The sequence below is a fragment of the Sceloporus occidentalis genome, unplaced genomic scaffold, assembly GCF_023333645.1.
Source record: "Sceloporus occidentalis isolate IW3139 unplaced genomic scaffold, rSceOcc1.0.p SCAF_93, whole genome shotgun sequence".
NCBI classification, from domain to species: Eukaryota; Metazoa; Chordata; class Lepidosauria; order Squamata; family Phrynosomatidae; genus Sceloporus; species Sceloporus occidentalis.
Genome location: NW_028317073.1, coordinates 3,331,985 through 3,356,020, shown reverse-complemented (window position 1 = coordinate 3,356,020; position 24,036 = coordinate 3,331,985). Strand labels below are relative to the sequence as shown.

General features: G+C 39.8%; 1 protein-coding gene across 1 annotated transcript in view; it reads left to right on the top strand.

Moving 5' to 3' along the window:
- Nucleotides 1-23,782, top strand: part of LOC149284440 (nucleoprotein TPR-like) — a 34,882-nt gene extending 11,100 nt beyond the window's left edge. Inside the window, exons 8-51 of the mRNA XM_089496741.1 lie at nt 1,410-1,490; nt 1,796-1,883; nt 1,973-2,113; nt 2,215-2,306; nt 2,882-3,079; nt 3,156-3,263; nt 3,943-4,166; nt 4,297-4,457; nt 4,977-5,131; nt 5,241-5,389; nt 5,547-5,709; nt 6,845-6,979; nt 7,304-7,444; nt 7,633-7,801; nt 7,905-8,068; nt 8,388-8,540; nt 8,879-8,995; nt 9,075-9,278; nt 9,617-9,792; nt 10,522-10,669; nt 10,913-11,050; nt 11,288-11,419; nt 12,010-12,140; nt 12,375-12,585; nt 13,236-13,379; nt 13,767-13,965; nt 14,184-14,406; nt 14,941-14,991; nt 15,102-15,310; nt 15,471-15,734; nt 16,247-16,383; nt 16,719-16,790; nt 17,224-17,415; nt 17,506-17,631; nt 19,357-19,447; nt 19,640-19,818; nt 20,034-20,102; nt 20,204-20,295; nt 20,373-20,479; nt 20,592-20,687; nt 21,993-22,149; nt 22,578-22,693; nt 23,185-23,283; nt 23,727-23,782. Of these exons, the coding sequence (XP_089352867.1) occupies nt 1,410-1,490; nt 1,796-1,883; nt 1,973-2,113; nt 2,215-2,306; nt 2,882-3,079; nt 3,156-3,263; nt 3,943-4,166; nt 4,297-4,457; nt 4,977-5,131; nt 5,241-5,389; nt 5,547-5,709; nt 6,845-6,979; nt 7,304-7,444; nt 7,633-7,801; nt 7,905-8,068; nt 8,388-8,540; nt 8,879-8,995; nt 9,075-9,278; nt 9,617-9,792; nt 10,522-10,669; nt 10,913-11,050; nt 11,288-11,419; nt 12,010-12,140; nt 12,375-12,585; nt 13,236-13,379; nt 13,767-13,965; nt 14,184-14,406; nt 14,941-14,991; nt 15,102-15,310; nt 15,471-15,734; nt 16,247-16,383; nt 16,719-16,790; nt 17,224-17,415; nt 17,506-17,631; nt 19,357-19,447; nt 19,640-19,818; nt 20,034-20,102; nt 20,204-20,295; nt 20,373-20,479; nt 20,592-20,687; nt 21,993-22,149; nt 22,578-22,693; nt 23,185-23,283; nt 23,727-23,782 (6,258 nt within the window). The remainder of the gene's footprint in view (nt 1-1,409; nt 1,491-1,795; nt 1,884-1,972; nt 2,114-2,214; nt 2,307-2,881; nt 3,080-3,155; nt 3,264-3,942; nt 4,167-4,296; nt 4,458-4,976; nt 5,132-5,240; nt 5,390-5,546; nt 5,710-6,844; nt 6,980-7,303; nt 7,445-7,632; nt 7,802-7,904; nt 8,069-8,387; nt 8,541-8,878; nt 8,996-9,074; nt 9,279-9,616; nt 9,793-10,521; nt 10,670-10,912; nt 11,051-11,287; nt 11,420-12,009; nt 12,141-12,374; nt 12,586-13,235; nt 13,380-13,766; nt 13,966-14,183; nt 14,407-14,940; nt 14,992-15,101; nt 15,311-15,470; nt 15,735-16,246; nt 16,384-16,718; nt 16,791-17,223; nt 17,416-17,505; nt 17,632-19,356; nt 19,448-19,639; nt 19,819-20,033; nt 20,103-20,203; nt 20,296-20,372; nt 20,480-20,591; nt 20,688-21,992; nt 22,150-22,577; nt 22,694-23,184; nt 23,284-23,726) is intronic.
- The last annotated feature ends 254 nt before the right edge of the window (nt 23,783-24,036 follow it).

Below are 24,036 nucleotides of genomic sequence, written 5' to 3'. Positions count from 1 at the left end.
ATCTGTTAATGCAGACCTCCGATCCTGCACCCTTGCGATGCACGCGGCAGCTGATGCTGTGCGTTGGGATTTGATGTCATATCCCGGCGCACAGCACTGAAGCCACGCCCACTGCCTTCACTGCACCGGAAGGACAGGACACAAAAGAAGAACGAAGAGGAGGCAAAGTAACAGAGGAAAGGTAGGACAACATTTTGTGAGAGTGATGGGTGTTATGCTGTAGTTTATGCTGAATGTTTGTGAATGAGTGTGTTTGCATGTGTGATAGCATGGATGTGCAAGTGTGGGGGGGGGGGGGTAGCATGGCATAGGGAGGCTGTAATCGCATTCATATGATGCCCAGGTTCCAGCATGTACTGGCTGCCTGGGCATGATAGGAATGTGATCGCTGTTAGCATATATATATATATATATATATATATATATATATATATATATATATATATATATGCTGCTATGTCATTTTCAGTTTCGGTCAAGTGAATGCTTCAGTCCAGAATTTTCATTTTGGTGCATCCCTATATACTAAGCCAGACACTGAAGCGGTAGGCCTACACCACATCAATGTTTGGCTTAGTATATAGTGATAGGGGTTATGCTACATTATTGGCAATGTCTGGCTCAATGTATAATCATAGGTGTTGTGCTGTGCCTTAGCTTCACCACTGTCAATATTTGCCTCAGTATATAGTGATGGCAGTTATGCTGCAACACTGTCAATGTCTGCCTCGGTATATAGTGATAGGTGTATTACAATTCTTTATTTTCAAAATGCAGGGAAAATGTCCTTGCTCAGTGTTTTTTTTTAATTTATTTTTTTATTTTTTTCTATGTACACCCACATTTCTTTGTGTCCCTTGTCCATTTATACATTATTTGAGCCAAATGTCGGTTTAGTGTCACTTCCCCACCTGTTTTGGCTTGACTATACATGCTTCCTGTAATACTAAACATATTTAAAAGTAATATTTTGATTGTAGGCTTTTTTAGGCATGTTAGCTTTTCTAATTTATTAGATATAATAGTTATTTTGGGGATTGGGTCGCTGGCTGAACATGAGACTTAAGTCATTGATCGGATAACAATTTACATGTTTTTTTAATGATCTGGAAGGACCTTTGACTTCCATGTCACTCCTGTTGAGGATTTTTAGTTTTTGCAATGCTGGTCCTCCATAGGAGTAAATCTTTGATTGTGACTTGTGCCTATGAGCCTGTAGGAACTGAAGACCATTTCAGTGTGCAATCATATTTAATCGAGTGTACTCTGGTATAATACATTCCCCCTCCCTTTCAGGATTCTTCAAAAACAAAAACGGGTAAATTGTATGCTTTATACCAGAGTCTATGCTATGGGGGGGGGGGGCAGAAAGAAGAATCTTATTTGACAATATCACTTTTCCTTTGCAGGTGAAAGAGCAGCAAACAAGTATGGAAGAAAAGTTCCATAATGAATTGAATTCAAACATTAAGTTGTGTAACCTCTACAAGGTATGTTTGTACTACCTACAAGTTACAATAGTCAAAATCCTGTAAGTGCACCATGAAGATACTTTGAGAAACCTGTTACCCAAAAAAAGTGATTACTTTAAGGGCATTTTTAGAAACTCTGGGCCAGGCATCCTGCTAGAACTAAAAGACAGCCGCTACTTATAGATATATGTTCAGAGCCAATAAAGTCTATGCTCTACCACCAATGGTCTCCGGTTATCAGTCCATGCGCTAAAAAAATAGTTTCGGGATAGTTTGTTAGTTGCTATGAGAAATATTTCTTTCTGTTTGCTTGTGGTTTTCAGAGTGCGGCTGAAGACTCGGAAGCTAAGAGTACAGAGCTCACTGGGGCAATGGAAGAACTTCAGAAGCTTCTGAAAGAAGCAGGTGATGGTAAGTAAAGTCTCATTACAGAGGTTATACTTGTCTCCACTGCATGTTGTAGGTTATAATCCACACGGCCGGTTCTCGTGTTCATTTAGCTAACAAAGCACTACAGGACCAGCTGGCGGAAAAAGAAGCGGGAAGCTGTCTGGTGGAAAAAGAGCTAGGTGAAAAAATCCACAATCTTGAGAGGGAACTTGAAAATGCGAATGACCTGCTTTCTGCCACCAAAAGAAAAGGTAAACCTGATTTGAAGGGATTTGTGATATAGTTTGAAGCTGATGTGTTGTACAGTTATTTTAAACAGTGTTGGTATATTCACTTGTTTCTTATTTCACAGGCACACTGCTTTCTGAAGAAGAACTAACCCTGATGTCTCCTACTGCTGCTGCAGTTGCTAAGGTTGTAAAGCCAGGAATGAAGTTAACAGAGGTAAAATATTACTATTGGTAGTCGGATACCCTCTGTTGAAAGTAATGATGTAACTTATTGAAGGGCTCTGTTTACCCTTCTTGGTTCAGTATTATTGTTTGATGATGGAAGATTATCCAACAATGCAAAGAACACCAGTAAATAAAAATATATTTAGCACGGTAAAGAACTTTAAAGGCTTCATGGACCAATGAAGTAACTTGTTTACTTTCCTAATTATGAGTGGTTATTTTTTAACCAAATGCTGCTCTGGCACTTCTATCCATGTATGCATAACCTACTGGGTCCCAGTGTTGGGAAAATGTGGAAGAAAAAAAAAACAAAACCCCAAAAAAACTAGAGACCAATTGCTGCAGAAACTGGTGGGGAAATATAATCTCAATTTACTGTATTTGAACTTATTAAGACTTGGTGTGTGTGATGGTACAGATGTCCAGTTAGTCTTTGCTACCCACTCGTGCTCTCAAACAATTTGTGCTGATATACTTGATGCAGGGTGTGCTATCAATGATGTAAACTTAACTTTGTATGGCATGATTCCAGTATATTCGGTTTTTCATGGCATCTGTTTGCAGCTCTACAATGCATACGTGGAAACTCAGGATCAGTTGCTGATGGAAAAACAAGAAAACAAAAGAATCAACAAGTACCTAGATGAAATAGTGAAGGAGGTAGAGGCCAAGGCGCCCATTTTCAAACGCCAGCGTGAAGAGTATGAACGCATGCAGAAAACTGTAGCAAGTTTGTCTGCTAAGCTTGAACAAGCAATGAAGGTATTATATCTGTGTATTATGTAGAATTGTCCTAGCTCTGGTTACAAGGCCCTAAATTATTTCATTGTTTTTCCAGGAAATTGAGCGAATGCAAGAAAATACGGATAAGGCAAATAAGCATGCATCACTTCTCGAGAGAGAGAATCAGAGACTAGAATTACAAGTCACAGATCTTTCTCAACAGGTATTTTGAAAAGACTCCATACTCAAAGGGGATTGTGTATTCCATTTTAAACCAAAAAAAGTAAACAACTTATCTGATGACATTGGGAAAAAATGATTACTTTCGACCGAACAGACATTCATTTAACGATTTTCTGGATAAAATGTATTTTTTGGTTTGTTTTTTAACCAGGTTATTTTATATACCACTTTAGAATACTGGTTTTATGATTAACACTGGTAAGGCAACTACCAACTGTTAGAAAAATGCTTATGTTATCGTAAATATTATTGCTGACAAAGACATAAGAAAGCAGGGAATGTCTAGTCTATGATATATGCAAGAGTTCACGCCAACACGTCTACTCTGTTGTTCTATATATATGTACAAAGGGTCAAGTCTAGGCCATTCTTAATTATGCAGTTTAAAGAGGCGTAACCTGCTTGAGAAGTAACCAATCATAATGATGCATGCTATTAGAAGTAGATAAGAGGTTATGTAAACCATGTAATTCAAACATGTAATCAGACAACGCTTCGACTTTTGTGTGTTGTGTGCCTTGTCCCGATTATGCGCATGATCTAAATAAAGGAAAACTCTTTGAGGAGAATTCGACCATTAATTCAACCAACACCAACTACTTGATTTTTGATTTTTTTTTTTTAACCAAACTTGAATTGGCAACTTCTATTCCGTTTAGATCAGAGTATTGTTAATTGAGCTGGAAGAGTCCAGAGGAAACCATATTCAACGAGATGATGTGAGCTCTGCTAACATTAGCAGCTCCTCTGAAGTGATATCGCAACACTTGGTAACTTACCGAAGCGTTGAAGAATTGCAGCAGCAGAACCAGAGACTCTTGGTAGCTCTGCGAGAACTAAGTGAAACCAAGGAGAGAGAAGAACAAGAAACGACATCTGCAAAGTAAGATATAGAATTCATGGTTTAGTTAAAAACTGAGATTTATTATCCCCTAAATTGAGTATAAATATTCCTTGTGCAGTTTTTGTGTTTTCTTTTCTTCCCCTAGCTAAGTTTATTTCTTTTCCACTAGGATTTCTCAGCTTGAGAGAGAGTTGGAAAGTGCTGTCTCTGAACTGCAGCAGCACCGTGAATCTCGCAAACATCAAATGCAAATGGTGGAGTCTGTAGTTCGTCAGCGTGATATGTATCGTATACTTTTGGCTCAGACTGGGGTATCTCTGCCGGTGCAAGGTACGGATATTGGTCTACATGGTGAAGTTTTGTTTTTCCTGTGCAAGGAACATATTTGCCAGGTGGTTGCATTTTCAAGAATGCCTGGTCTTTGTTGCTTTCTGCATTGCATCTGGGCTCATGTTGGCGGAGCTGGAAGTTAGGAGCCTTTTCAGAAGGGCTGAACTATTTAAATATTCTGGTGTGTGAGCCGTATTCTGTGTTGTAAAGCGTTCTGCTTTAGGAACATATGTCAGAGCAATGAAATGTTTGCCCATGTCATAGATTTTTGATTTTTTTTTTTTTCTTTCGTGTTCCAACCATTTAACCTCCTTGCATTTATCATGATTCAATATGTATGGGCCTTCTTTTGGTTTTTGGTGGTTTGCATTTCATTCCTTTCCCAGCTGCCTTAACTGAAAGCAAGCGGTATGCTTCTTGCACGTGCTCAGTAGAATAAAAGGTAGCTGTACTCCAATTGAAATGGAGGGAGCAGCAACTGCGTATTCCTCTATCTTAAATAGAATCATGTGTTGAAAGCATTCACATTCCTTCCTCTGCCTGCAGGTGAGACATCCTTAACATCAACTCCAACAAAGGCTCCTGGGACACCTCAGATTATTTCAACTCCTACACCTGCTCCTACATCTTCAGAATCCACTGATGCAGTTGAGGCCAAAGCTGCTTTAAAACAGGTAAGCCTCCAAATACTACTATTAGCTGTATATATTATTTTTTTTTGCATTTACCGTATCTTGTTTTTTATACCGCTTTTCCTTTGGTTCTTTAATCTTTCTTCTGTAGCTGCAGGAAGTATTTACAAACTACAGGAAGGAAAAGTCAGTAAATGACAAAATCCTAAACGACCAGAATGAGAAACTGCAGGAACAAGTTACTGACCTACGTTCTCAAAATGCCAAAATTTCAACCCAGCTGGAGTTTGCATCTAAACGGTAACAATAATACATTTTTTTTATTTTTTTTTATTCAGTTTGTTGCCTCGTGTGTAATTATAACATAGGCATAGTATGACTTTTATATCCTGCCATTTCATCACATTGTAAAGGAATTTTCTGGAACATAACTTCTACTTTGAATTTTATTTCCTAGGTATGAAATGCTACAAAATAATGTTGAAAGTTATCGCAGGGATATTACATCCTTGCAGGGACAAAATCAAAAACTTTCTGCCACAGTTCAAAAGCAGGAGCAGATCATTAATATAATTACACAAGATTTAAGGGCAGCTAATGAAAGACTGGCTGTAGCGGAAGTAAGTATTCACAACCAAAGCATGATCCTTCTCTGCACTTCACAAAATACCGTATTTGCTCGATTATAAGACGAGGTTTTTTTCAGAGCAAATGCTCTGAAAAATACCCCTCGTCTTATAATCGGGGTCGTCTTCTAATCAGACCTCAAATAGGTCTGACTATGAGACTAAGATCCAGATCCCCCACAGCTGCAGGGGACCTGGATCCTCCGGTCTCCCCCCCGCCCCACTTACCGGTACTTCTGAGTCCCCGGTGTGTAGCTGGGGCAGCGTGTAGATGTCACCAGTGCGGGGAACTCTGATCTCTGACAGCCGGGGAAGGTCTGCGCGATGGACGCAGTCAACCCCCGCTGCTAGCCACGCCTCCTTCCGGCTGCAGCGGAAGTTGTCTTCGCGAATCGCGTAGACATCTACACGCTGCCCCAGCTAAATGACAGGGAAGTCAGAAGCACCGGTAAGTTTGGAGGGGGGGGGGGGTTAAATGGGGGACATAAGGCATTTCTGGAGGCAGAGTGCTCTGTGAAATGCCTTTTAACCCCCTTAATGCCACTCTGCCTCCAGAAGTGCCTTAAACCTCCCTATATGCCACTCTTCCCCATAATATGCCTGAGTGGCATATAGGGGTATAAGGCATTTCTGGAGGCAGAATGGCACATAGGGGGTCAAAAGGCATATCATGGGGTACAGTGGCATATAGGGTTAAAAGGCATATCATGGGGCACAGTGGCATATAGGGGGTATAAGGCATTTCTGGGGCAGATGTGCATAACTGGGGGGCAGGTTGGAAAATAGAAGGAAATAAAACCAAAATATTTTTCTCAATCATAGCTTTTATTAAAAAAAATAGTTTTACATGAATTAACATTTACTGGTAAAACTTTTTTCCTATAGGGTCGTCTTATATTCAGGATTTTTCTTTTTTCCTAAATTAATATTCAGATTTGGGGGGTCGTCTTATAATCGAGCAAATACGGTAGTTTTTCGAAGTCTTAGGCATAAGTCTTTGGGTGCATTACATTAAACTGTGTGTGTGTGTTTTGGACTGATTTGTTTTATGCAGGAACACGAGATTCTGTCTTCATTTATTTTTATACCCTGTATCTTCATGAACCTTTTTAACTTTTTATTAATTTAGGTGAGAGCAGAAAACTTAAAGCGAGAAAAGGAGCTTTGTAAGATGTCTGAAGCCAGACTCACACAAGAACGAGACTCCTTGATTGCTGAGCAAAGAGGGCAAAATCTGCTGCTAACAAACTTGCAAGCTATACAAGTGAGGAGGAAAGCTGCCTGCCTGTGTAGCTCAATAAAGAGGCCATATATCGTTAATCTACTGTGCTTAAATGTACAAAACGTGTATTTGTGGAATTGTTTGGGGATTCAAAAACACTGTTTAAATATTGTATTGTATATGAGAATAGTCTGCATAGATGGTTAAACCAATGACAGTGTGATACTGGGTTCAAGTGAGTGTGTGGGGAAAAATGTTAAGGTATATTAGGTAGACACAAATACTTGATTTACTAAATGTCATCTTGAATTTCTTTTTTTTTTTTTTTTTTTTTTTTTTTTTTTCTTTTAAAAAAAAATATCCAAGGTTGCCTTGGAACGATCGGATACCGAGATCAGGCAAAGATATACCAACCAAATAGAGAAGCTGGAGCAAGAGTTGGCTCAGATTAAGAAGAAACTAGAACATGAAGTAGAACAAAAACACTTGCTGAGCAAGAACCAAGATGTAAGATGTGTGTGTGTGTGTGTGTGTGTGTGTATATATTTTATATTATAATCTGAGACTGTTTAATCGTTCTAATGGTGTACAGCAATAGCTTGGTTTGAGGAATGCCTTTTTTTAATCGACTAACAGCTTTGGTTATATACAAGTTCTTGTATGCAAAAGACATTGCTAATTCTATTGTAAAATAGGTTCAGGTCTTGGATTTGAAGAGGCAGTATGAATCTGAAATAAACCTTCACAATAAAACAAAGGAACTTCTGAAAAACTCCAACAAGGAAATCTCTGTTTTGAAGCAACAGCTGAGTAATCTTGAAGCACAGCTTGCTTCTCGCTCAAGCCAGCAGACTGCTGACAAAGGTAACCTATTGTAGACATCTGCGTTTAGGATTATGTAGTTTCAATGGAACTTTTTCTCATACCATTGTAGTTGGCTTTGTTTAAATGAGCTTTGTGTCCTTAGGTAAAGACAGTGGTGAAGATATTGAGGAGCTAAAGACTAAGCTGAGACAGTCAGAAGAGCAACTTAATGATCTTAAAGAGCGTCTGAAAACTGCAACTAGTAACGTGGAGCAATACAGAGCCATGGTGCTTGGTTTGGAAGAATCTCTTAATAAGGAAAAACAGGTGAGCCGCTCATTTTAATGCAATATATAAAGCAAATCTGTCTTGTGTGCTGTTTTCCAGTTAAGTGTATAGAAGTATGCAGGGAAAATAGCAATAGCAATATAGGAGATATGATAGTTTAACACGGAATTATTGGTCCAAATGTAAACACTCAACAGACCATATATAAGCAGTTCACAGCATTGGTTATTTGAAGAGCGGCTAAAGAGAACATGAATTGTAAAGTAACTGATTTATGGCAAATTTAGTAGTCGTATAGCAAGATACAGAGCCACTGCTTTTTTCCTGTAAATCTAAAGTATTTCCTCTTGTACAAAAGATCACAGAAGAAGTCCGTAAAACGATTGAAACTCGCATGAAGGAGGCATCAGAGTATCAAGCACAGCTAGAAAAGAAAATGGTGGAGGCTGAGAAAGAGAAGCAAGAACTTGCAAATGAGAAGCACAAAGCTGTAGAAAATCTAGAGCAACAAGTGGGTCACATTAACGTTATATTTATTTCATTCACTTGCTAAATGTGCTAAATACACCTTGCAGTATACAGTAATGTAGGCTAACATTGGCCAAACTCCCCCCCCCCCCCCCCCTTTTGATTCTGAAACTTTATCTGCAGTCTTAGAGGCTCATTGTTCTGTTATTTTGGATGGCCTCTCCTACTCGAACATCACACTGAGCTAATTCTTGGTGGAATCTGATATTCATTATGCATGTGGGGGAGTTCACCTTAAATATTACGAGGTGGTCTTGTTAGGATGTGAACTTTATTACAGTTGTACCTGTTTGATAGAATTGTTTTGTTTTTTTTTTCTAGTTGGTACAGCTCAGGCAGAGTCTCTCTAACCTCCAAGGAGAAGTCCAGCAAGCTCTTCAGAGGGCTGCCACAGCTTCTAACAATGAGCAGGAGGCACGACAGGATTGCCAAGAACAAGTAAGTTACTTCAACGTTCCTTTTTATTTTCGTCTTTCACTTATTGGGTAAATAATATTATACTAATGTCTTTGTTTAGGCTAAAATTGCTGCAGAGGCACAGAATAAGTACGAACGGGAGCTCATGTTGCATGCAGCTGACGTTGAAGTGCTTCAAGCTGCGAAGGAACAACTGGCCAATACTTCTGAGACACGTCAGAAGCTGGAGGAAACGGCACAGAAAGCAGAATCCCAACTACTAGAGTTTAAAGCTTCCTGGGAAGAGAGAGAGAGAGTTCTTAAGGTAACAAAGAAACTTCCTTAGCTGCTGGTGGGAACTTGGTTGGAAAGGGTGTAATAAGATCTTGCTCTAGCTGCTGCAAAGGTTTTTGCACTTGTGAATGACTCTAAGGAAATATATATATATACCATGTATTGTGTTACCAGAGTTGCTGACCCGGATTTGCAGCAGTGAAATTAGATGTGAATAAATGGGTGGATAAAATAAGTAATTTGTGAGGCTGTAGCATCAAGAAATGCAGACTTTGGTAACTTAGACTGTAGTTTGGGTTAGGTAGAACATTGAATTGTTAGTGATTTTAGTGATAGCCAAGTTTTCTTATTTGTTTGTATGTCCTCCAGGATGAGGTGTCCATGCATCTGTCCCGCTGTGAAGATTTGGATAAGCAAAACCGACTATTACTTGATCAGATAGAAAGCCTCAGCAAAAAGATGGTCACCTCTGTTCAGGAAGGATCTTTGAATATTTCCTTCAGCGAAGAGGGCAAATCCCAGGAGCAAGTTATGGAGATTCTAAGGTATCTGATGTATAGCAAATTAGCATAAATATTAAGAATTTATTATACTTTATAAAGTGCCGTACAAGATGAAAATGTTACAGATAACGACAAGTACAATACAGCAATTGACATACAGATACAAGAGGAATGAAGGGCCCTGTTCCCGCAGGAACTCGGATGTTGTCACCCATTGCACAGCTGAATCTGATGGCGCCAAATCAATTGATACAAATATATCCTGAGCATGATTATAATTGTTTATCAAACTTGAGATGCTCCCAAGTGGGGATGCGCTGTACAATTGAAGAGACTGTTCATATTGAGCATCTCAAACTTGTTTTCATGGTATTTCACCCTTTTGGGATCTCTTGGACCACGCCAAATGAAAAGGCGAGTCCAGGTGTCTTCCTCCTTTCTCCTGTGCTTAGAGGGAGACCAACTGGAACCCCACTGAAGAGGCACATGAAGGCTGAAATGTATGCCTATGGTGGTTGGGTCTCTCGTCTAGGGGACATTTGTCTTGCATTTCAGCTTTGAACTGCCCTTGGGGCAGGATCAGACAGATCTTGTTTTTTGAATCCCCCTTGCAATGGCACAGGAGAGGGAGAACTTGGACAGGCTATGAGGGGGCTGTCCTTGGTGAGCATCTCAAACTTGTTTTGCACACACTTTTATCTATAATTCATCCGTTTTTTAGTGTTTGTCAATCTACCTCAGTTTTTGTTTAACCCTCCCTCAAATTTTCAGATTTGTACGACGGGAAAAGGAAATTGCAGAAGCAAGATTTGAGGTAGCCCAAGTGGAATGCTTACGTTACAAACAAAGGATAGAGCACATGGAAAGAGAGATGAATGAACTGCAGGACAGTCTGAATGCAGAACGGGAAAAAGTCCAGGTATGTTTTAAACACTTGTATGTTGGTGGCTTACTGTTCAGTTTCTTTTTGTTATGTTAAGTGAAACTCGGACCGCTACAAGCGTTTAGAGACGAGTACCGCTATTCATCATTTGCATTGGAGTAGCTTTTTCTATTTAAAAACAAAATAAGTGGGACTTAATGTCAGTGAGAACACGTTTCAGTCATGAACAGTTTATATAGTAAAACGTATGTGAAATACCTAATATGCATAATGTTTCAGGTGACTGCTAAAACAATGGCCCAACATGAAGAACTGATGAAGAAAACGGAAACTATGAATGTTTTAATAGAAAGCAACAGGCAGCTGAGGGAGAACAAAGAAAAGCTGGATCAGGAACTACAGCAACTTCAAGCCAAGGTGAGTAACTTGTCCACCATAGGACTTTTGGGAAAAATTAGTACTAACTTAAGGACTGGATCCCAGATTCCTGTTTTGGGTTTTTTTTGTTTTGTTTTGTTTTTTTTCTTCAGCTGAACATTCAAGAACAAGACTTATTTTTTTTTTTCTTTTGGGAGTTGTGTTTCACAAAGAAGCAAGGGACTGGTATCCATTGTAATAGGAATACTTTAACACATGTAACTTCCTGTTTCTTAGGTCCGAAAACTTGAATCAAACATTTTGCCGCTTCAAGAATCCAATACAGAGCTGAGCGAGAAGAGTGGTATGCTACAGGCAGAAAAAAAGCTGCTGGAGGAAGACGTGAGAAGGTGGAGGTCTCGAACACAGGTATCTTTGCATATACTGTGTTGGGACAAAAAACACTTCACAACCTCATGCTGAGGAGTCCCATTAAGGACGACACAGCTGTCCATGAGCGGTGATCTGCCTACTGCACCTCTTACCTAAGTTTTGTCTAAAGGCTGTCTTGTACAGCGGGCAATTACTTTCACGGGCTCAATGTATAAAGTGGCTATAGAGGCAAAAGGTGATTGTTAACCTTATATGCATGCACCTACCCAGAATCCCTTGTGGTTGTGGCAGCACCATGAGATTTCTGAGGGGAAAAACAAGCCTTCTGGCTTGTCTGGTGTCTGTAGAGTGTTTAATAATGCTTCTACCAGACACCCCCCCCCCCCCCCCGCCATTGTACTTAGAATGTTAAAGGCCATACAGTTTGTGAAGTTCCTGTACCTCGTACATCTGGGTGCTATGCTATGTATTAATACTTTGCTTAACTACTTGCATAAGATTTATATTCTGTTAATTATTCAAAAGAAAATCTAGTTTGAAAGCGTAGATTGTTCATGTTACTAAATTCAGTTTTGGTTTGAGTTTTTGCAAGCTAACACGCTTGTTTGAAACTGATTTTCATTTAGCACTTACTGAATCAACAAAAGGATACAGATGTCGAAGAGTACAAGAAGCTAGTTTCCGAGAGAGATGTAAATATTAAACGGATTCAGCAACTGACTGAAGAGACTGGAAAGTTAAAAACTGAAGTTGCCAGGTAAGGATAGTTTTTGTTTTCCCTCAAAATATTTTTGGTTTTTATATTTTGGTGACGTTACAAGTATTTTTGTTTGTTCTCTTCGCTAATGATACATTTTCCTCCATAGACTTGATGTCTGACTCATAGTTAAGAGTGAGCCAATTGTTATTGTTGGGCTGCGGTATTGCTTTAGAGTTCTTCATCTATTCTTGAAATGTTCATGCGGTATGCACCGGTTTTGTTCTCTTACAGAACAAATGCATCTTTAAGTACAAGCCAAAGCCAGCTGCAGAGTGTGAAAGAAGAGCTAACAAAAATCAAAGCAGACAAAGAAAATCTGCAGAAAGAGCTGGATGCAAAAGTTTTGGATATACAAGAGAAACTGAAAACTATAACCCAAGTCAAAAAGATTGGCAGAAGATACAAAACGCAGTATGAGGAGCTGAAGGTGCAGCATGACAAGGTGAGATTTAAAATAGCCGTGTCATGCTGTTATATCAAAATATTTTATTCACTAGAAAATAATGTGCATGTCACATTTTAAAGGTATTTGTGTAATGGGTTCCCCAAGAGAGCTGTAGTTGCTCCCAGTCAGCATGCGCACCTTGGAACCCTGCCATGTGTATCCAATAAGTAGACACAACTACCTTGATTTGAGTACAGCAAGAATGAACATTTTATTGAACAGGATATAGCATATTTATACACAAACATCAAGACAACAACCAGATTTTTGCAACGGAACAATAGGGCTCTATCACATCGGTACATAACTGAATTACAAGACTTAACTATAACAATTCAAAAACTAACTTAAGGTGCAGGGAAACAATGACTATGGAAGGGGCCTCCCATGGTGTGAGCAGATAGTCTTTGTACATTTGAACCTGCGTTTCTACAAGTGACCCCCCCCCCCGCACAAACTTTCCCCACAGGAGGAGCCATGGCCCCAAATGCCCAGGCTGAATGCGGGCAAGTGCCCACGAGAGTGCATAGTTCAAGGGGTGTCTGTCTGGTCCAGCAATGTAGTTCCATCACAACTGGCAATATGTATAATTTACATATTGATAGATATCGATTCTAACACTTTTTTTTTTTCTTACCTTTTTATAGCTGGTTTCAGAAACATCTGCCACTGAGGCAGAGCAATCAGAAGACAAAGCTTCTCAGAAAGAACTGCAGGAGTTAAAAGATTCCCTTAGTCAGTCTGAGACCAAGACTTCCAGTCTGCAAAGCCAAGTGGAAAGCATGCAGAAGGTGAAACTCAACAGTTTTTTTGTTTTTTTTTATTCTCCAGTAGCTGATTTAATGGTTTTCTTTACCATGGCACACCAGCCTCCTTACTAGCCGGCAAAGTGCAGAGAAAACTTCTTTGGGTTTGTGCCATAAATTTCAAAAGTTAAATTGCTGTTTGTGCTCATCAGAGGTATAATGGACAGGAAAAAATCCCTTTATTTTATAGATCAATGGACAGGAAAAAATCCCTTTATTTTATAGATCTGATAAACAGTGCATTTTCTCGGTATATTGTTAAGACTGCAACATATTCCTTGCTTTTTGGTTCAGTCCACAGAAACATCTCGTATTATGAATAGCTTATGTACCATGTTAACTGTTGCATATACCAATCTTTCTAATTTTCAGACCATTGAGGATAAGGAAAATGAACTGAAAGGTTTGCAAGAACAGACCTCACACTTGCAGTCCGAGTTAACAAAGCTTCAAAAAGACCTTCAGGACAAGACAACCCAAGAAGAACAGATGCGTCGGCAATTAAATGAAAAGGAAGAGAAGACCAAGAAGACTTTGTTTGCAGCTAAACAGAAATTAACACAACTTAACAGTATGTTTGCCTTCATTTAGTGTCCTTGTCTGCATTGGTTTTTTTTTTTTTTTGTTCAATTCCATTCACACATAAAAAAAAAAAAAAAAGTTTGGCTTCTAACTTTTAACTAGTTGATGCTTTTCCCCATTTTCATTTTTGGAGGGAGATTGATGTTGATGATCTTTGTTCCTAAAAAACTATTGATCCAGACCTGAAGCAAACTCTTTCTTTCAAAGCTTCTAAAGACCAGTTAACAGCTGATAATGAGGAGCTGAAACAGAGAAATGCTGCTCTTGAGCAGCAAAGAGAAGAGCTCGAGGTTCGAATGAGTGCTCTGAAATCTCAGTACGAAGGCAGAATCTGCCGCCTTGAGAGAGAACTGAGGGAACAGCAAGAGCGCCATCATGAGCAACGAGAAGAGGCACAAGAACCTACCAAGGTGAATAGGTTGCAGAAGGTGTCTAATGTCTAATGGCATTCTACGCTGTCCCTTACATGACTGATACATAGCAGTGTTTGCGTATTTAAAATAATTGAATTGTAGTTAATGGTGTATATTCAAAGAAAAGTCTTATTCTAGTACCTTACTAAAGGGATCAGTTCTGGAATCCATACTCTGTATTATCTGCGTCACAAAAGGTCTCATGTAAGTGGTTTTTTGCACATGATGCAAAGCTCTGAAAGGGTGGACATTCCTGGTGCAAATAGCAAATGATTTGTGGGGAAGTTTTTTTACTTTACTGAGGGGTTGTTAGCAAGTGCAACAGCCTCCCAGCAGACCTGGTAGAGGGTTAATACAAGTAGAGAATCTTTAAATATGCATACCAAATTCTTACACGGCTACCCTGGATCCGAAACAAAATCAAGGACTAATCCAGGTCTTCATCAGGAAAAATGGGCAGTCAAGACCGGTATCTACTGTTAAATTCTCTGTTGAAAAATGATATTGGCTGGACATTAAATCTGTATTCTTGTACTGTCCTTTCAGATCAGTGAGCAAAGGCTTACATTGAAAACCACTCAGACATCTGGTGATAGAGGAATGTGAGTATCTTGCATATTGTTTGCTTTGGTAAAGCTATGCCATTGATGCAATTTATTTTGATCAAGATCTGTACTTTGTTTTGTAATTGTGTTGGCCCTGTATTTTACAGTGCAAGCAGCTCAGACCCTCCTACAGCAAACATCAAGCCCACTCCAGTTGTGGCCACACCAAGCAAGGTAGCCACTGCTACAGTACCTGGTAACAAGTCCACACCAAGGGCTAGTATACGACCAATGGTTACTCCTGCTACAGTGTCCACTCCAACAACCACCCCAACAGCAACAGTCATGCCCACCACTCAAGTTGAGACACAAGAAGGTAGGCAAAGGAGAGATGCATGTTTATGTGAATGATTGTGGGGTCTATCCTGTCTGTGTAGCTGCATGTTTAGAGATCTGTTTTTTTGCTGGAAGTGATTGCAAGCACTCTGTCTTGTTCTCTTTTTTTTTTCTTTTTTTTTTTCTTTTTTTTCTTTAAGCCATGCAACCTGAAGGTTTAATGGAACATGTTCCAGTATTTGGAAGTGCCAGTGGATCTGTTCGTTCCACCAGTCCAAATGTACAGTCATCTCTTCCACAAACTATGTTAACTGGCCAGCAGCAAACTCAAGCTACAGCCTTTGTTCAGCCCACTCAGCAGTCACACGCTGCTGTAGAGCCATCCACTCAAGAGCCAAGTTTGGTGGAAGTTCAGAGTTCTCCTATTGAGAGACCAACTACATCCCTGTTTGGCAATTGTGAGTGTTCAAGATTTGACATGCTGTTTTGTATTAACGACTTTTGTAGACAAACTCTGTGTATTTAATAAACTATAGGGCAGCCAGGCCAAGAATGTTATGACTGAGTTCATAAAACTATGAGTAAAGAGGAAGGGAGGAAAGGGGCAATGGGAAAACTACTGAAAGTAGGAACATAAAGGGTACCTCAAGAAAAAAAAATCATGCTTGAAATTGGTAAAATGGTTAATTTGACTTATTCCATGCACCGTGTCCTGGTAGATATTACTTGTGGATTCCTTTCATGAATGGCTTCCAGGTAAAGTTTGTAGAGCTTTTTGATTGGCAAGATGAAGAGAATTTGACTGAAACTGTTTATAGGTCTGGTTGGTGTAAATAAGGATGGTGAGTAATTGCTGTAAGTGGAGGTCCTTTTTTTAGCATAAAGTGGTGAATTAACTATTGGAACAGGGGCATAATTCAAAGTGTATATTGGAGTATTCCTGTTTTTTGTTGCTCAAGCATGGACTCTCTTTCAGCAACTGCAAGCTCTTCAGCACCCAAGCGTGCACGTGAAGAGGGAGAAGAAAGCACAACTGAAACTGAGCAACCACAAGAAGATCAGGAAACCCCTCATAATAAAAGATTGAGAACCCTTCAGAGAGGAGGAGTAGAGGTCTGTAAATTCATAAAGCAAAACATCCGTTTGAATTAAGTTTTCACTGTTTGTATAGTCTGAGTGGCATCTGCTCAATTTCAAACTTTTTGCTTATATTCAAAATATTGCACACAGTTATGAAGAAAAGTTACTGATATAAGAGTTGTAAAAGAGCACTTGAAGGATCCTTCACACCACGGCTTACAGGTCTGCCACATAATGCAAATGCGTCCTGCATGTAGCTAAATAGACAGCTCAATGTTGAGTCTTGGAGACTTTCTTAGTAACCTGTGATGCCGTAAAACACTGAAGTTTGGGAGAACAATCTTTAATAGTCCTGCTTTTATTTTTAGGAGGAAGTGGGGGCAGAAGAAACGGTAGAAGCAGAGTCTCGAACATATACCCAGGAATCGCAAGACACACAAGTAATGGCATGGCTACTGATCATACAGCTTTTTTACTTCTGTAATTTAAGGTTACTTTAGATCAGCTTTGAGCTTTTTTCAGTGCCAGTTGTGATCTAAACTCATTACTCACGTACTCATGAATACATTTTAACACAAATTCTCAGATTCTGAATGAATACGCTATTTGCATTTGTTTTGTATATATACCATTTAAATGATTGGGAAATAGAAACTCAAGCTGTACGTGGCTTGATTGCATTTGAGTAAGGCTCATAATTTTATAGTTAAGCTTAACATTTTGTTTTATATTGGTTCTTCTCTCCTTTCTATGCCTGCTAACTGCTGCTGCGAGGTGTTCATTACATGCATTAAGAAAGTCTAGTCACTATTGAAAACCGTACAGTTATGTAGTATGCGCACTGGTATTAAATGTCATTTGTTTTGTCTTCAGTGTAGCTCATTGGACTACCAACAAATTGAGGACAGTGAGGAGATGTCTCAGTCAATCCTGGACATAGCCACACAGTCATCTGATCAGTCCCAAAATGTTCAGTCTTCGTTGGATACTCCCCCAAAGCGTGCCGATGTAATTGTTATAGACAGTGATGAGGAGGAGGAGGAAGAAAATGAGGGCGATCAGGAGGTATAACTAGTTTTGGACAGACATTGAATAAATGATACGTTGACGCATACTTTTGTGATGTCATCACTTGTTTTGCCTTTTTACTGACAGGATTATGAGGACGAGGAGGAAGATGATGATGATGATGACAATGGCATGGGTGACGAAGGGGATGACAGTAATGGAGAAACTGGAAGCGCGGATGGCAATGAAGCTTATGAAGGCGATGATGCTGAGGTAGCTAATTTTCCATTTCCTACAATCTCTTCAGATTGTCCTACTAGAGAGGTAGCAAGGACCGCAGCCTTCACACCTACTAGCCCACAGGGGTCAATGCCATCATGTAAATGGTGTTTCTAAAGCAATGGCCATGCAACAGCATGAAATTTTGCATTCCGACTAGGTCCTAGATAGAGGTCTGCCACACACCAAAGTAGTCCTTGGTGATCAGTGTGACATTAAACCGATGTACGTCTGCCACTTTCTTGTGGGAACAGTTTGGGGAAGCCCTTTCTCGATTCCATCATAGCCGTGTCCCAGTGCTCCAAGGTGCATAAAAACATGGAATGAGTTTGGTGTGGAAGAACTTGACTAGCCGCACAGATCCCTGACCTCAACTCAATCAAACACCTTTGGGATGAACTGGAATGGAGATTGCGAACCAGGCCTTCTTGTCTAACATCAGTGCCTGACCTCACAAATGCTCTACTGGATGAATGGGCAAAAAAAATTCCCACAAAGCTCTCCAAAATCTTGTGGAAAGCCTTCCCAGAAGAGTGGAAGCTGTTGCAGCTGCAAAGGCGCCTTGACTGACCCATGAAAGAAACTTTAAAGCATGTCAAAGATGCAAGAAAAGAGTTTGTGTGCACGATAAATAGTTGGTCGTTAAACAATTTAAAGACATACAATTAACACCAGGTGACTGCGCTTAAATGAATACTACCTAATAGGTGTGTTGAGCGATGTGAGTCTCACATGAAAAATATAAAAACAGAAACAAAAAATAGTGCAATATGTAATTATTCAAAAATAATTTTTTAAAAGATCAGTGGACTCTTACATTTGATGGGGCTTCCCCAAGCCCATATAATGCGCCTATTCTGGAGTGAAGGTGCTGCCTTTCATCCGGACTTTCTCATCAAAATCAAGAGATAATAATGAAGATTGGTGGTCTTAACCCCTTCATTCCCCTATAGACGTACCGGGACGTCCCAAAAACGCCCACAAAGAAACCCCTATGGACGTCCCGGTACGTCCAGCCCTTCGTGCAGCGTCAGGGACACATCCCTGCCGCTGCACGGGAGACCACGACAATTTTTAAGAATGAAAAAAGTTGTACAGACAAAAATCAGTATGAGCTCCAAGCAAAGTATATAATAAATTCCTTTTGTGGAGAAACAATATGACTAACACCGTGTTAATGGTATGTCTTTGTTTATTGGAACAATTGTGGGGTTTTGTTTCATTGGTTGACTTGCAGCTCAACAATTTAGCAACCTAATTTTGTTTTATATATTGTGCGCCCCTATTGCTTTGTTTTATTTTTCTGTTAAACAATTTAATACCGTACTGGCAATTTACCAATTAAACCTATAGGTTTTGCCCACAAAATGTCTCTTATAAGGTAGACAAATGCCACCCAGCTGTGAAACTACCTCCTGGCTACCCCTTGGGTGGGTGTTTTTTAAATCTTTGCAGAGAACACTTTTTTCTTTGTCTATAGTATAGCTGTCATATTCAAATTTGCTTTCAGGTCAGAAATTTAATTTACGTGATATAATGCAGCCATCTGGCTTGGCGATACATTTACTCCAGTTGTTTTTCTTCACACCTCTGGATCATGTATCTACAAGCTTCACACTTCTGTCAAGACTGATATTCAATCCAACTGTCTTTAAATACCAAATCCTAGATGTTAGGGTTGCATAGCAAGCCTTGGTAACACTCTTCATCTTTCTGTAGGGAGCTGATGGGACTGACCCTGGTACAGAGACTGAGGAAAGCTTGGGTACAGGAGATGGAAACCAGAGGGCAGCTGACTCGCAGAACAGTGGTAATTTTTTTTTTTTATTATTTTTTTTTTTAAGTACTACTTCACCTAGGTTAATATTTCATTTGGTCATCGTTTGTCTACTTGAAGAGTAACTTCATGCCCAGTCTCCAGCCTTTACTAATAGTTTCTCTCCAATGCACAAGTCAGTTTTCAGTGAAATATAGATGTTTTATAGGAATCTGTTATTTTCAGGGGACTCTGGTGCAGGAGCTGTTGAATCCACAATCACACAAGATGCAAGAGAGCAACCTTCATCTGCCTCTGATCGACAAGCCCCTCGTCCCCCTCAGTCTCCTCGTAGACCACCCCATTCCCTTCCTCCCCGTCTTACTATCCATGCACCACCTCAGGAATTGGGACCACCAGCACAGGTATGAGGGACCAGTTGTATGAACTTTTCTATTTTTCTTTCACTTTTAGGAAGCTTTTTCAGTTGATATGACATGCTTCACTGGTGTTCGGAGAAGGGATTTTGAATGAAGCAAACTTTATATTTAGAATTATTTTGGGGAAAATGTCGGTGCTGAAAATGTCTTGTAAATAGAAAAGGGTATTGAATGGTTGTATAAAATGTCCCCCATTTTAGAGAATACAGATGGCACGCAGACAGTCCGTGGGACGTGGCCTTCAGCTCACACCTGGCATAGGTGGAATGGTAAGTTTAAAACTGCTGCTGTACTGTTAAATAAGTTTCTAGTCTGTACCTGTGTAACAATCAATTTGATGCTAATTTGTGCCAACCAATATGTTCCGTAGCAACATTTCTTTGATGATGAAGACAGGACCGTGCCTAGCACTCCCACTCTTGTGGTGCCACATCGTACAGATGGCTTTGCAGAAGCTATACAGTAAGTGCCCTTCAGTTGCTCTTACTAGACATTTTCTTTCATGCTAATGACTTAAATGTTTAATTGCTTGTATCCAGTTCCCCTCAGGTTGCTGGAGTGCCTCGTTTTAGGTTTGGTCCACCAGAAGACATGCCACAGGCTAGCTCTAGCCATTCCGATCTTGGACAGCTTGCATCTCAAGGAGGTTGGTCCTGATAATTGTTGGGGAGTAAATGTTTGCTTTTATTGTTTCATGTACTTTAATTCATGTTCCAATTTGGGTATTTGATTCTTTTAACTGTCCTACTATTCAACAGGCTTAGGAATGTATGAGACACCCCTGTTCCTGGCTCATGAAGAGGACTCTGGTGGTCGCAGTGTTCCAACAACACCGCTGCAAGTTGCAGCTCCTGGTAAGAGGGAAAATATTGGCAGCCTTTATTTAAATTAACTTTTTATTTCCATGGGTGCTTTTAAGATCTAATAGATGTACTTAGTGCTTTACCATTTATAGTATAATAGAGACAACTATTGCAGGTGGTGTTGTGACATTACTTAACCCCTTAACGACCAGTGGCGTGCCTGGCATTAAACAAGCTTAGGATGCCACTCAGTCTTTCTTCACTTAAACAATGTTGCGGTTATGCTTCGATGTCGAGGCATTCAGCGAGATCGGCATCAGGGGCCTTTTTTGGCCCCTCCCCGGGACATCAACGTCCGCTACTGTATGGCAGCAGACACCAGTTTTTAAAAGAGGCTTACGTTTTAAGAGTTTAACAATCACCTCTTAAGCATCAGCGGTGTCCCTGAAATTCCTCGATAGCGTGTCGTCCAGCGACACAGAACACCCTCCTCAGGATGCAACTCATGGATGCGAGAGATGGGGTTTTTTTAGGTGGAAGCGGGAGGATCTGGCAAGGGACTGAATGTGAGGGATGGAGAGATTTGAGTCAAGGATGACCCCAGGGTATCGGGCCTGGTTACTAGGAGAGATAGTCGTGGTGTTAATGGTGATAGAGAATTGGGGGGTGTGGGGACGACAGTTCTGTTTTAGAAAGATCACGTTTCAGGTAGCGTTGTGACATCGATGAAGAAATAGCATGAGACAGAGAGCTCAGGAGAAGACGGGTAGATTTGGGTTTCATCTGCATATAGATGACATTTGCTTTGGCAGAGAGCAGGTCATTTGAGACTTTTGTTTCAGTAGAGAAGGGGTTTGAAACCAGACTGTAGCGAGTCAAGGAGGGAATTAGAGAAGTTAGTAAGGCGATTGTACACAATCCGTTTAAGCAACTTAGAGGTAAAAGGAAGCAGAGAGAGAGGGCGGTAGTCAGACAAGTGGGATCTAAGGAATGATTTGTTTAGAATGGGTGTGATTAGCGCATGCTTGAAGGTTGTTAGTACAGTTCCAGATGATAGAGAGTTTAAATAGGCAGGTAAGGGAAGGACATAGACTTTGCAGGGTGGGATGGGGTCAAGGGGACTTTTTTTTTGTGTGAGGAAAGCTGGTGGTGAGGAGGGTTCTTGTCCTGAAAATATATAACCTGTGTGGGTTCACTAAATGAGAGAGGAGAGAATTTCAGCTAAACATGAGCGCTGGAAAAGTGCTAAGACGGCCTTGGTCACAAAGGGTATGAAACATTTAAAAAAAACAGGGGTTAAGCAAAAAAAAACTAATTTAGTTGATTGAAAGTGAAATCTATTGGGGGTTTTCCCAGTCTCTGTTTTTGCAGAGAACCCTGCTGCTGATACTTCTGACCATGCGTCTCAGTCTGTTCCAATGGTTACAACATCCACTGGGAACGTGACTACAGCTGTAGACTCTGGAGCAGCAGACGAAGGAGATGAGGTTTTCGTGGAGGCAGAATCTGAAGGGTAAATTGCTACTTTTGTAAAGGCCAGTAAGTTAACTAAATTATGAATGGTTACATAGTCTAACTGCAACAAGCATTTCCTTAATGTATATGGTCAGTCCCTTCTACCTTAACGGCTAGGCTTCAAAGTAATGAACACTTGATTTCCTCATTAGTCTGTTCTTTAGCAGTGTAATTTTACACTACTTGGCCACCTGACAAACTGTAATTTAAATTCCACTGGAGGAAATATGGTGTAATTTTAAATTATACAGGGCTGTTTAAAGTCCTGCTTAACAAGCCACTTCATACAGGTCCTATTTCCAAGCTGGCTTGGTCTCAACCACTGAATAAAACGACTGGTGTGCCAAGCTACTCTAGCTTTCTGCAGTATTGCTTACCAGGCTTAGTTGTGAACCGTACCACATGTCTTTATTTGTGATCTCCTAGAATAAGCTCAGAATCTGCACTGGAGATGGACACACAGCAAGAAGAAGAAAGTGTGCAGCCTTCAGAGACTGATCTTCCTTCTACAAGCCAAGACCCTCCATCTAGCAGTTCTGCGGGTGTGTAGTGTAATGTGTATATTGCACAAGTAATGAAACTTTAAAGTTTTTCCCGGTATCTCTTGGTCCTATCAGTTATGTGGCCCATTCACTTGGGCTGCACATTTTTTTTTTCTAAATGCATATTGGGATTTCACATTGAGCTTCATTAACAAAAAAAACTGAACTTAATTTATAGTGATAGTCAAATTGCAAGATTGGTTATGATCCATGTGTCATTTAATTAGTGACTTGTGTGAAAATATTTACACTTGTTACTCTACACATGTCTAGTTTATGTGAAGAGGTGGTTTTGTTTTGAGTCTTTGGTAATGGAGAGGCCAAAGAATCCTCTGTTTAAACTGTATATCAATAAGTATTTTTTTTATTTATTTATATATAAGGATTGTGCATAATTTTGAGTCCTTGTTGGTGTTAAACCTTTTAGAAATGTCCCAAAATAAAATGCAGATTTGTATAAAGCTAATATATATTGTGTGGTTTTTCCTTAGACACGAGCAGCAGCCAACCAAAGCCCTTTAGACGAGTGAGACTTCAGCCGCAAACAACAAGGACAGGAGTTCGTGGACGTCAGTTTAACAGACAGAGAGGTATTTAAATGCACCTAAATTCGATGTGTTAAGATGTATTGTGCGATCAGCGTGTCATTCTTGGCTGTGCAGCTGAGAATTGGGTTTGGATTTTGGAAATGCATGTAGATCATGATGAACATTCTAAACATTAACTCCATATGGTTTAGCAACAACCTGTTCAACTTTATAGTAATCTGTCCACATGGTATATGCCATTTGTTTTTAACTTAGGCCCTTTAACGTAAAAATGTCACAATAAACAGACAACTCTGGTAATTTTTAATATGTATTTGAAGCAGACAATAGTGCAGAAGATGCTATAAAAAAAATTTGGTAAATTTAAAAACAAAATGACAATTTGACAAAATAAAGTCTTTAGCACAAATCATAGTATTACTATAAACAATTGTCTTGTTTTTGTTTTTTTTTGTTTAAAGTCTTTATCAATGTCTCTTTCACAGGTGTCACTCATGCTATGGGAGGCAGAGGAGGCATTAACAGGGGCAACGTCCTTTAAGAGTATTGTATGTCTTCTGTATCTGTTTAACTTTGACATTATTGGTTTTTAGTGATAGTAAAGTTTAAAGCATTGTTTTGTAAAAGCGAAATTAAAGTCTTTATTAATAAACAGTTTGATTATGTCTTCATTAACGTTCATTCTTTGCATTTGTACCAGTCCTTTGATGTCCTCTGTTCAGACTGGGGTGATGGCTTCACTGCTACCATGCTGGACATGTTAATATTGTAGTATTTTTCTGAAAGAGGAAAAAG